Source organism: Maniola hyperantus, chromosome 7 (assembly GCF_902806685.2).
Source record: "Maniola hyperantus chromosome 7, iAphHyp1.2, whole genome shotgun sequence".
In the NCBI taxonomy this organism is placed as follows: domain Eukaryota; kingdom Metazoa; phylum Arthropoda; class Insecta; order Lepidoptera; family Nymphalidae; genus Maniola; species Maniola hyperantus.
In genome coordinates, this window is record NC_048542.1 from 5,855,841 (window position 1) to 5,868,345 (window position 12,505).

Consider the following 12,505-nt stretch of genomic DNA (forward strand, 5'->3'; position numbering starts at 1 on the left):
TTCAGGGTTTTAGAGGGTGCTGAATTTGATGATGACATTTATTCTGAAATCCAAGATGGCCGACATGGATTTTTTACAAAAAATTGACATGGGTGTCGTTTTCAGGGTTTTCAAGGGTGCTGAATTGGATGATGACATTTATTTTGAAATCCAAGATGGCCGACATGGATTTTTTTCAAAAAATAGACATGGGTGTCGTTTTCAGGGTTTTCGAGGGTGCTGAATTTGATGATGACATTTATTCTGAAATCCAAGATGGCGGACATGATTTTTTTTACAAAAAATAGACATGGGTGTCGTTTTCAGGGTTTTCGAGGGTGCTGAATTTGATGGTGACATTTATTTTGAAATCCAAGATGGCCGACATGGATTTTTTACAAAAAAATTGACATGGGGGTCGTTTTAGGGTTTTTGAGGGTGCTGAATTTGATGATGACATTTATTTTGAAATCCAAGATGGCTGACATGGATTTTTTTACAAAAAATAGACATGGGTGTCGTTTTCAGGGTTTTCTAGGGTGCTGAATTTGATGATGACATTTATTCTGAAATCCAAGATGGCGGACATGATTTTTTTTACAAAAATTTACAGGGTGTCGTTTTCAGGGTTTTCGAGGGTGCTGAATTTGATGTTGACATTTATTCTGAAATCCAAGATGGCCGACATGGATTTTTTACAAAAAATTGACATGGGTGTCGTTTTCAGGGTTTTCGAGGGTGCTGAATTGGATGATGACATTTATTTTGAAATCCAAGATGGCCGACATGGATTTTTTACAAAAAATAGACATGGGTGTCGTTTTCAGGGTTTTCGAGGGTGCTGAATTTGATGATGACATTTATTTTCAAATCCAAGATGGCCGAAATGGATTTTTTACAAAAAATTGACATGGGTGTCGTTTTCAGGGTTTTCGAGGGTGCTGAATTGGATGATGACATTTATTTTGAAATCCAAGATGGCCGACATGGATTTTTTACAAAAAATAGACATGGGTGTCGTTTTCAGGGTTTTCGAGGGTGCTGAATTTAATGATGACATTTATTCTGAAATCCAAGATGGCCGACATGGATTTTTTACAAAAAATTGACATGGGTGTCGTTTTCAGGGTTTTCGAGGGTGCTGAATTTGATGATGACATTTATTCTGAAATCCAAGATGGCGGACATGATTTTTTTTACAAAAAGTAGACATGGGTGTCGTTTTCAGGGTTGGATTTAAAATTAAATGTCATCATCAAACTCAGCACCCTGGAAAACCCTGAAAACGACACCCATGTCTATTTTTAAAAAAAAATCCATGTCGGCCATCTTGGATTTCAAAATAAATGTCATCATCCAATTCAGCACCCTCAAAAACCTTGAAAACGACACCCATGTCTATTTTTTGTAAAAAATCTATGTTGGCCATCTTGGATTTCAAAATAAATGTCACCATCAAATTCAACACCCTCGAAAACCCTGAAAACGACACCCATGTCTATTTTTTGTAAGAAATCCATTGTGGCCATCTTGGATTTGAAAATAAATGGTTCATCAAATTCAGCACGCTCAAAAACCCTAAAACGACACCCATGTCTATTTTTTGTAAAAAATCCATGTCGGCCATCTTGGATTTCAAAATAAATGTCACCATCGAATTCAGCACCCTCGAAAACCCTGAAAACGACACCCATGTCTATTTTTTGTAAAAAAATCCATGTCGGCCATCTTGGATTTGAAAATAAATGTCATCATCAAATTCAGCACCCTCGAAAACCCTGAAAACGACACCCATGTCTATTTTTTGTAAAAAAATCCATGTCGGCCATCTTGGATTTCAGAATAAATGTCATCATCAAATTCAGCACCCTCGAAAACCCTGAAAACGACACCCATGTCAATTTTTTGTAAAAAAAATCATGTCCGCCATCTTGGATTTCAGAATAAATGTCATCATCAAATTCAGCACCCTCGAAAACCCTGAAAACGACACCCATGTCTATTTTTTGTAAAAAATCCATGTCGGCCATCTTGGATTTCAAAATAAATGTCATCATCAAATTCAGCACCCTCGAAAACCCTGAAAACGACACCCATGTCTATTTTTTGTAAAAAATCCATGTCGGCTATCTTGGATTTAAAAATAAATGTCATCATCACATTCAGCACCCTCAAAAACCCTAAAACGACACCCATGTCTATTTTTTGTAAAAAATCCATGTCGGCCATCTTGGATTTCAAAATAAATGTCACCATCGAATTCAGCACCCTCGAAAACCCTGAAAACGACACCCATGTCTATTTTTTGTAAAAAATCCATGTCGGCCATCTTGGATTTGAAAATAAATGTCATCATCAAATTCAGCACCCTCGAAAACCCTGAAAACGACACCCATGTCTATTTTTTGTAAAAAAATCCATGTCGGCCATCTTGGATTTCAGAATAAATGTCATCATCAAATTCAGCACCCTCGAAAACCCTGAAAACGACACCCATGTCAATTTTTTGTAAAAAAAATCATGTCCGCCATCTTGGATTTCAGAATAAATGTCATCATCAAATTCAGCACCCTCGAAAACCCTGAAAACGACACCCATGTCTATTTTTTGTAAAAAATCCATGTCGGCCATCTTGGATTTCAAAATAAATGTCATCATCAAATTCAGCACCCTCGAAAACCCTGAAAACGACACCCATGTCTATTTTTTGTAAAAAATCCATGTCGGCTATCTTGGATTTAAAAATAAATGTCATCATCACATTCAGCACCCTCAAAAACCCTAAAACGACACTCATGTCAATTTTTTTGTAAAAAATCCATGTCGGCCATCTTGGATTTCAAAATAAATGTCATCATCCAATTCAGCACCCTCGAAAACCCTGAAAACGACACCCATGTCAATTTTTTGTAAAAAAAATTCATGTCCGCCATCTTGTATTTATAAATAAATAACATCCCGGAAAAGTGCACAATCAGTTAGTACTTGATACACGCGCAATAATATGTATTTATGTAGGTGTGACACAAGGTGCCAACAAGTTCAAATTAATTCCCGTTGTGTAACAGTGTTACTCAACGGGAATGTTTTGAAATTTTAGGCACCTTGTGTCACAGTGTTACACACGGGGGTGTGACTCAACGGGAATAACCCTTAAAAGGAGACCCGTCCTCGATAGTGGGCCGGTTGATGATGATGATGATGACAAACTACAACGTTAGAATAGAATGTCAGTCGCAGCGATAAAAATGTGACTGACTAGCTCTAGTATTCAAATTTCCAAGTCGCCAAAACGCGAGGCGGTGCAGCTTTAAAGCAGTCGCAAAATAGCTGATCACCAAAGCTAAATACCATACTAAGTAGGTATCCTTACTCTGTACCAAAAGTATCGTGCATGCTAAAGTAACTATACTAAATTAAAACATCAATTAGAGGCTAAAGTGAAACGTATTTTCTAAGCCGTTTTCGAGGTTTTGGTACGCGGCCACGTGTAAAAGATTAAAGCCTTCTTTCTATAACCATTTTCTGTCATAACAATGCTTTGCTTTTTATACGGATTTTCAATGGAAAATGTTTGTACAAAATACGTATTCTACCTACCTTTTCTTTTCATAGAATGTTATACTTATAGTCGAAAAACAACCATAAAATGTTATCAAAATAACTCTATTTTGAAACATCACTCTTGCATATTTGCTGTATATTATAAGAATGGTTTATTCTTGCCCATTAGTTACTAAGAGTTACCTTAGCAGGGTCATCAGTATCCAATGCTGCCCCATACCACGGATATTTCTGTTCGTGTACCAAACTGTCGTTGAAGGTGGCATACAGCACCATGTGACCATCAGCTGACATCCACAATGCTGATCGAGATTTGAGGATTTCCACTGCAACAAAAAAATAATTTCTATTAGTTCTTCCTCTTAACTACGCGTCGTTTTGGTATCAAACCAGGGTCTACTGAGTTAAGATGACTTGCCAGCACTACCTATTTATTTAAAGAGTTTATACTACAGTAACTGGCCATCTGACCACACAAACATTATTGATAAACCAATAATTCTGCTAAAAACTAGTTAAAGACATGGAGAGTAACATAGGCTACTTTTTATCTCGGAAAATCAAAGAGTTCACGTGGAATTTTTAAAAACCTAAATCGCGGGCATTAACTAATAAACGAGTAAAATATTTTTTCAAGGACCACAAAGCATATTTCGTAAACTGAGATCAAATCTAGACAAATGGCAACCCTATCAAGGCACATAGATCACTCAGTAATGCAGGAAAAGTGGTTGGAATTAAAGTGAAGAGCTAGAGCTTTAGAACTAAAGCATAAAGAGCTTAGCTTGAACTAACGCAAATAAAAGGTTCTTCGGAACTCGCTATTGTGAAATGAACTATACACTCCTTGGCTTTGAATTCATTTCATGCGCTTTTTTTAACTGTTTGTTTTTGGGATCGCGTTTCTTTTGTTTCATCAAAGTTAACCCAGAACAAGTGGTTCTATGTTATTTTATTTTATATTGGATAATCCATATACTCGTAGAAGCATTTTTCTCTCTATGATTCAGAAACATGAAAGACCAAACAGGAATTTGGTCTATTGACACTCACTGGCATTACAATTATAGCCTGAGCAATCGCTAGTCTTTACAGAAGTCGAACCTCTGATTTGTAGCAGCTTAGGCTTCCATTGAGATGCAGTGATGGACGGAACGGAAGCATTTGAGCTTTCCATAGCTATTGCAGATGTTTTTTTTAGATGCTGCTCGAGAAGCTAGATGGTCAGATGAGAGTAGCCAACTCTCCAGTCCAGACTACCAATCTACTTTTGTTTTAAAGTGTTTTCTATTTATTAGCTGCTGAAACTGTACAGAAATCATAAAAAGAATGATGTATAGTTGCAAGCTAATATTAGTTCATTAAATCTAGCACTCGTTTGACGTCAAATCGACGCAGCCATCGTAGCGCCTACTTCGCTGCGTAATGAAGCGTGCCAATATAAAGAAATACAGGATGTTTTATTGGTTCGTAGTTTTACTTTTAAGTTTACGTAATAAAATATTATCACTATTGCATCAACTTTGCATTTACTTGTCAAATCCAAGAATTATAATTGTGAACAGTGGTACCCATTTTGAACTTTGACTTTATACAAAACTTCTTTCGCTCAACGATAATCATGTCGGTGGTATTAATCTAAATGGAATTGCACTTGCCTAGTTACACGTGGTAGGAAATACAGTCGAAATCTCGCTGATCTAAGGTACTTTAAACCGCCAAAGGTTGTTAAGTTGCTGAGCATACCTACTCAAATATTTCTTATAAAAAGATCGAAAACTATATTCGAAATAAGATTGAGTGATGCTCGCGACTTCAACGCATGGAATTAGTTTTTAAAAATCCCGCAAAAACTCTTTAATTTTTTGACATAAAAGTAGGTAAGCACCTTGGATGAATGAGTAAGCACTCTTTTCAAATTTCAACTACTCGTATACAAATAATCACGTCGATCCATTTTTCCGTTGCGACATGAATCGTGATTGAAGAACAAAGAAACACTTTATAATCTGGGTACCTCGTGATATAGTACGATAGTAGGATTAATTCTATCATTTTTTTCTATCCTGTGTTCTCGCTTAAAATAAATTGCAGTGAGGTAAATATTTATGTTTAAGGCAAATTGAATCTCGTTACATTCCAGTCACGTTTTCGCTTGACGCGTGTCCAAAATATCACGATCAACCGTCGCTCGGCGATAGATAGAGTTGGTTCTTTTAATAAAGATTCTTACTTTATCTCGCTGTTTTGGTTAAACAACACGTTTTAGCAAACATCTCTTTGAGTATCACTTTTGTGGTTATTACTATGTTGTTATAGTTCCCTAACGTTTGTTACGATATGTTGATGCGAGTTTGTTCGCGTAACCTAAGTATCTATGACTGAACAGTCTTAATATTATGTGGCCGGTTCTATATGTTTTATATTAATTACAAAGGGTGTTAGAAGGAGTCTCCTTTGAGTGCCAAAGAGCGGTTCTGTATGTAATGTAGTATGATTCTTATTTGAGTACTAACCAATCAAATTCAATAAAAATATGTAGACAGTCGTCAAAGTTACAAGTTTTACTCGTTTTATTTTATTTTATTTTTATTTTATTCGTTTTTTGCAATCAACAGCGATATATACAATATAATTTTACATAATAACAGACTGAAAATAAGGCCAAATAGGATTACAATTTTTTACAGATTACTTAAATAGATATTAGTTATAAATTTATAACAGTACGTTTGATAATTTAAACAAGCTTTATAATAATATAATAATATGAAAATATAAAAGTCAATTAACTAGTAAAAATACCTAGTAGGTACTAATACATATGTATGTGTGTGTGTATGTGTGAGTGTGTGTGTGTCTGTGTGTGTGTGGGTGTGTGTTTGTGTGTGGGAGAGAGAGTATGCGTGAGTGCGTGCTTGTGGGTTATGATAATATGCAGATTTATGTACTATTATAGATACTAGTATAATTATTATCAGTTACATATTATTATTTTTCCGATGCAGTTTAAATGAAAAACTTTGCTATCTATGGTGTTGATGATATAGACAGGAAAACCTTTATGATCCTCTTCACCATTTGGTTCATTAGCATTTTTTTGACAACATTTGGTCTAAAATATAACAAATGGACGTCAAAAATTCCAGAACACCCTGTGTACGCATTAAGTGGCCGTGTAATAATAACACAGCTGGTCACCCACATTTGTACCGTCTCAGGGCGTTCACATTTTATAATTTGTCCTATATATCCGTGGATATAATATTATGAATATATTTATTAGGGTTCCGTACCCGAAGGGTGCCAACGGGATCGTATTGGTAAGCCTCCGCTGTCCGTCCAGTTCTGTCCTCTGTCTGTCAGTGGGCTGTATGTCGTGAATCGTAGTAGGCATAGAAAATTGAAATTTTCACACAATGTGTATTTCTATTGCCACTATAACAACAAATAATAAAAATTTCAAAATTCGCATTTGACCGATTATTTATATATTTATTTACTTGATGCCTGATTTTTTTTTCGTCTTTATGATTTGAATAATATACTGGTTGATGTAGATAGTTTTCTTAAGATAACTAAACCTTTAAGGCGTTATTCGTTGATTTTGTGTTCTCACTGTCTCAATGGTTTTGGAGGCGGACTGAAATCTGAAAGACCGCAGCTTCCAATCTAACGGTTAGACTACTGTCGTACCAACCTACATAATATTGTATAGCATTCTGTACGAGTATTGCGCTTTGTTGAAGGAGAAAATAAATGTTAATCATGTTGAACGTGGCTGAATTTCTTAAAAAAATTTGAATGCGTAAACGACTTGAATTTAGTCCAAGATTCATTTTAATTTATTATGAAGATGAAAAAGTTGTGGAAAGATTTTATCGCCACAATAGACCGCACGTCTTATGGGATAAGAATCTTCGTTAACAATGTTCCTACCTACCTATATCAGCCCTGAGGGCTTCTTTGATGAGGGCCCATTTAAATGGTAATTTTTCATTTGTGAACAAAAATTCCCTGTTGAATGAAACCCCCACGGATATCGTACGAAACCTTTTGTTTTTGATTAATTCATGAATGAAAGAGCCATATTTTAGGTTAAAATACCTAACTCCCAAGTGAAATAATCCCTAATTAGTATCCTTTGTTTTTGAAATTCTTCTTGGCTATTAAGAAAAGATGCGATACCTTTTCTTTTTTATTTATAATTCAAGATGTTTTTGTCTTTATGTATTTTTAAAATTAAAGTCTCTTTAAATTGCAAGCTATTTCTGTGCCTGATTCACAATTAGTTTAGATTTAGTTATGGCTAAACCGTGAAAAGAAAAAGACAATCGCAAAAAAATCTTCAAAATATCTAATTACATTTCGTGCGCAATGATAACACAAACTGATTTTTAGAGTCCCGTACCTCAAAAGGAAAAAAGGAACCCTTATTGGATCACTTCGTTATCTGTCTGTCTGTCTGTCTATCTGTCGGTCGTATCTATCAAAAAATCTATAGGGTACTACTTCCCGTTGACCTAGATTCATGAAATTTGGCATGTATAGTCCGTACAAAATGAAGCCTCACATGCCATTTTAACTCTATGGGCCAACTGTCTTGTCAAAAGTACGGCTCATCTTTGAAATAAGGACTAAAATCGTACTTGTGACATGAAATTTGACACATAAAAAATGGTTACATCACAAAAAAAGCGTGTTCATAATCAAAATATAAGTATATTCAACATTCAAAGTAAGATCAATATACCAAGTGGGGTATTTTATGAAAGGGTACCTGTACATTCTAAAACAGATTTTTATCTGTTTTTATGTACAGTGGTTTTTGATTTATCGTGCAAAATGTCGAAAAATACGACTGTAGCATGGAACCCGCGGTGCGCGAGTCTGACTCGCATTTGGCTGGGTTTTTTAATCACAGTAGGTAATGGTTAAACGTATTTTTTATAATAGGTTATTTTTGCTCACTGTATCGAGTCGTAGGTGAGTATCGAGTAGGTCGTAAGTTTTATCCATATAGATGGGTAGGCACAATGTGTGAGGAGACTGTTTGTTGAAGGAGACGAATCGGTTTACAAAATATCGACGATGAAAAATGTTTACTCATCAGTTAAAGTGCCGAAAATGTTTGTCAGTTGGATTGATTCCTTCATCCTATCCTGCACGTGACTTTGTTAGTAGAGTAACATTTTTAAAATAAATATAGCGAGCAAATCAGGCGGGTCCACCTGATGTTAAGTGATTACCGCCCGCGGTGCTCATGAACATTTGCAGTACCAGAGGAACCGCCAATGCGTTGCCGTTCTTTCAGGAATTTGTTAGTCTACCCCTTGAACAACTTCATGTCCATCTAGTGGGCACACTTGCACCGCCCGAAGGGAGTATGGTGGGTTATTCGTAAAGTAAGTATAGCGTGTCCACACATTTATTCATAATATATTTTAAAAACAAAACAAACTTCTTAAGTCTTCTATAAGGAAAAAGTGACTGACTGACTGACTGACTGACTGATCTATCAACGCACAGCTCAAACTACTGGACGGATCGCGCTAAAATTCGGCATGCAGATAGCTATTATGACGTAGGCACCCAATAAGAAAGGATTTTTCAAAATTCAATCCCTAAAGGGGTAAAATAGGGGTTTGAAGTTTGTATGAAAGTCTGTCAGTTTAGAAGTTGTCGATATTGTATATCTAAAGAAGTTTTGTAGTTAATATTTTTGCAATTAGCAGTATCAAGCTCATATACCTATTATGTTAAAATCTCATAGTTAAAGATCAACCCTAAGGGTGTAAAATATGGGTTTAAATTTTGTTTAGTCCACGCGGACGAAGTCGCGGGCATAAGCTAGTTCTAAATAATACTCATTAAAAGGGTTTTATTTTATTTTTACAGCGATGTGCCCATATCCATACTAATATTATAAATGCGAAAGTGTGTCTGTCTGCTAGCCTTTCACGGCCCATCCGTTCAACCGATTTTAACGAAATTTGGTAAAAATATAGCTTGCATCCCGGGGAAGGACATAGGCTACTTTTTTCCGGGAAAATCAAAGAGTTCCCATCCCATGGGATTTGTAAAAACCTAAATCCACGCGGAACGAAGTCGCGGGCATAATCTAGTCTTCTATATATATAAAACGAAAAGGTGACTGACTGACTGACTGACTGATCTATCAACGCATAGCTCAAACTACTGCACGGATCGGGCTGAAATTTGACACGCAGATAGCTATTATGAACTAGACATCCGCTAAGAAAGGATTTTTGAAAATTCAACCCTTAAGGGGGTGAAGTAGGGGTTTGAAATTTGTCTAGTCCACGCGGACGAAGTCGTGGGAATAAGCTAGTCAAAGTATAAAAATATTTGATTGCAAAATTAAAACAATAAACTTTCTGTCATTTGCCCTTAAAATTATTATGATCATTAAAAATTAGTCTTGTATACGTGGTAGTGGTGGTTAGTGGTGAACATTTATCTTTTCTTTCTTTCTCTGGTTCTACTGGTATTAGATTCATTTAGCTGACGGTCAACCTATATTTAACACAGTTCTATTGCTTTGTTGAAAGAATAGGCATCTGTTTGCTCTAAATATAACTTTACCTCCTCCCTTCAAGCGATTGCCTCATTTAAAACATCTGAAATTCGTTGAAAATTGCAAACAGGCGATACTTAATTTTACAGCTACTATTATGTGGTACATTAATCTTTGTATGGAGGCAATAAAACCGCGTTTGTTAGTCATTCTCGCTCATTGTAAAAGGAGCATAAAGACGTTTTGTTGACGTCATTCATTACGCTCTTTTCATTCGTTCAGTGGAAAGCGGCCGATCGCTGGGAATGTTTACAGATTTAGATCGGTGGAATGAAGGGGAATAATGGATGTCTATTAATATTTCAGTGGTGGAAACTTGGAAAAGGTTTCTCCTTTCTTATACTTACATTGAATATAATACATTGAAGGATATGGAATTGCGACCCACGATGTTATCTCAGTTGTCAAATTAAGTACCAATATTTCACTCAAACTATACATCACCCTCACCATCATCAACCCATTTGCGGCTCATTACTTAGCAGCGAGATCTCCTCTCAGATTGAGAAGGGTTTGGCAATAGTCCACTACGCTGGTCAAATCAATGTTCTCAAAAGTGTGTGAAGTCGCAAGACTGTGACTTTTGGAGAGCACTCAGGCATGCAGGTTTCCTCGCGATGTTTTCCTTCACTGTTAAAGCAAGTGATATTTAATTGCTTATGCACATAACTCAGAAAAGTTAGGCCTGGGATTAAACCCCCGACCCTCCACTGAATAGGAGGCTGACGTTCCTAACCACTAGGCTATCACCGCTCACTCTCAAAATAATATACGACCAAAAACCTTTGTAAATTATCATAAGAATTATCTTACCCTTAAAAGCTAAATTCCTTCAGGGTAAAGGGCGTGTCGCTATACTTTTTACATAAATAAAAGAGGCACAATAAATTGCCGTAGGACTTTTATATTTTATATTCAACGAATAAGTTATTTACGATACTAGGTAAAGGACAACATTATCCTTTATGCCCCAGAGATGGTGAGTAAGTAATAAATATTGAAAGGGGAAGATCATTAGATGCGCACTTTATCACAAAAGGATTGTAAAGGAAAGTAGAATAAAGTATCTTTTCGTTATTCTTATTTTTTAACTTACCTACTAAATGACTCGATCAGACTTCGCACGACGGCTTACCCACCCATTTTAAATGCGACACATAAATTAATGTATTATTAGGTAGGTACCTACCCTTCTCGTTCAATGTCCTAAATAGAGGCAGCCGCATTGAAATCCGTTAAGTTTTGAAGTTATAGGTATAGAAATAAATACAATAGCAGACGCGGATCGCGACTGTAGTATGTCTATTTAGGGAAAAAATAATAATAATCAGTCTTTATTTTTTAGGGTTCCGTACCCAAAGGGTGGCAACGGGATCCTGTTGCTAACTAAGCCTTTTCTGTCCGCCTGTCCGTTCGCCTGTCCATCCGTGTGTCAACGAGCTGTATCTCTTGAATCCTAATATTACCTATGCAGGCGTTGAAGTTTTCACACCGTGTATTGCCGCTATAACTTAGGTGGCCGCCATGTATTTTAAAAGTACATAGTGTTATATCTTATACGAATGGTACTTACGGAACCGTTCATGTGGAGTCAGACTCGCACTTGATCGGTTTACTGTCCATTAGCAACCTAGCAGTCATATTGGTCGACGTAAACCTGTGTAAGTATACCTTGTCACAATTCATAACTCTGACCTTCCGTTACAAAGAATAAGGTATAAACCTAACCCTTTTTACCCTTTTTTAATGCGTCCGGATAAATTAAATATTGATTTTCCATCCAAGTTATTACAAAATATTTGCTCCGTCATTTACTTAATTACATTTTGATTACGTAGAAATACCAGCGTAACGTGAGCGTAACCGATATAGGCTATAGCCCAACGGATTGCGAAGCGAACTGGCAATGGGCAGGGCACGAGTTCTAGTGCTCATGTCCGTTACACAAATGAAAAGACCCTTGGTCGATTTCCGGTTCGGTAAACATCGCAAACGAACTTTTCAGAACGTTAAACAAAAGTGATTTTCGGGAATCGGACACAGTTGCAATTATTCTCCAAAATTGGAGAACACCCCTTTTACAGGGGAAAAATAATGAATCTGATATTTGACAACTAGTCAAATCAGTATCTTTTTATCAAACGTCAAAACACGCGCTTAGTATGTGAGCTTCTATGAAATACTGGCATGTGACGTCACAATGATTTGACGTGCTTTTTTAGTTTAATCGATAATATAAAATGGTTATTACACTTATAACTAACAAAGGACGTGCATTTTACTTATTTTGGAAGACCCTTTATTTAATCATTTATGACCTATAGCTGCATTTTCTTGTGAATACGGATTGTGGGGAAAACGTTT

At 36.2% G+C, this 12,505-nt stretch overlaps 1 protein-coding gene across 2 annotated transcripts in view; it reads right to left on the reverse strand.

Annotated features, from left to right (window-relative positions):
* The window catches only part of Dpp10 (Dipeptidyl peptidase 10), a 124,099-nt gene that overhangs the window by 20,470 nt on the left and 91,124 nt on the right, over positions 1 to 12,505 (reverse strand). For both annotated transcript variants that reach the window (XM_069499878.1, XM_034970206.2), the window contains exon 7: positions 3,727 to 3,869. In XM_069499878.1, coding sequence (XP_069355979.1) covers positions 3,727 to 3,869 — 143 coding nt within the window. The remainder of the gene's footprint in view (positions 1 to 3,726; positions 3,870 to 12,505) is intronic.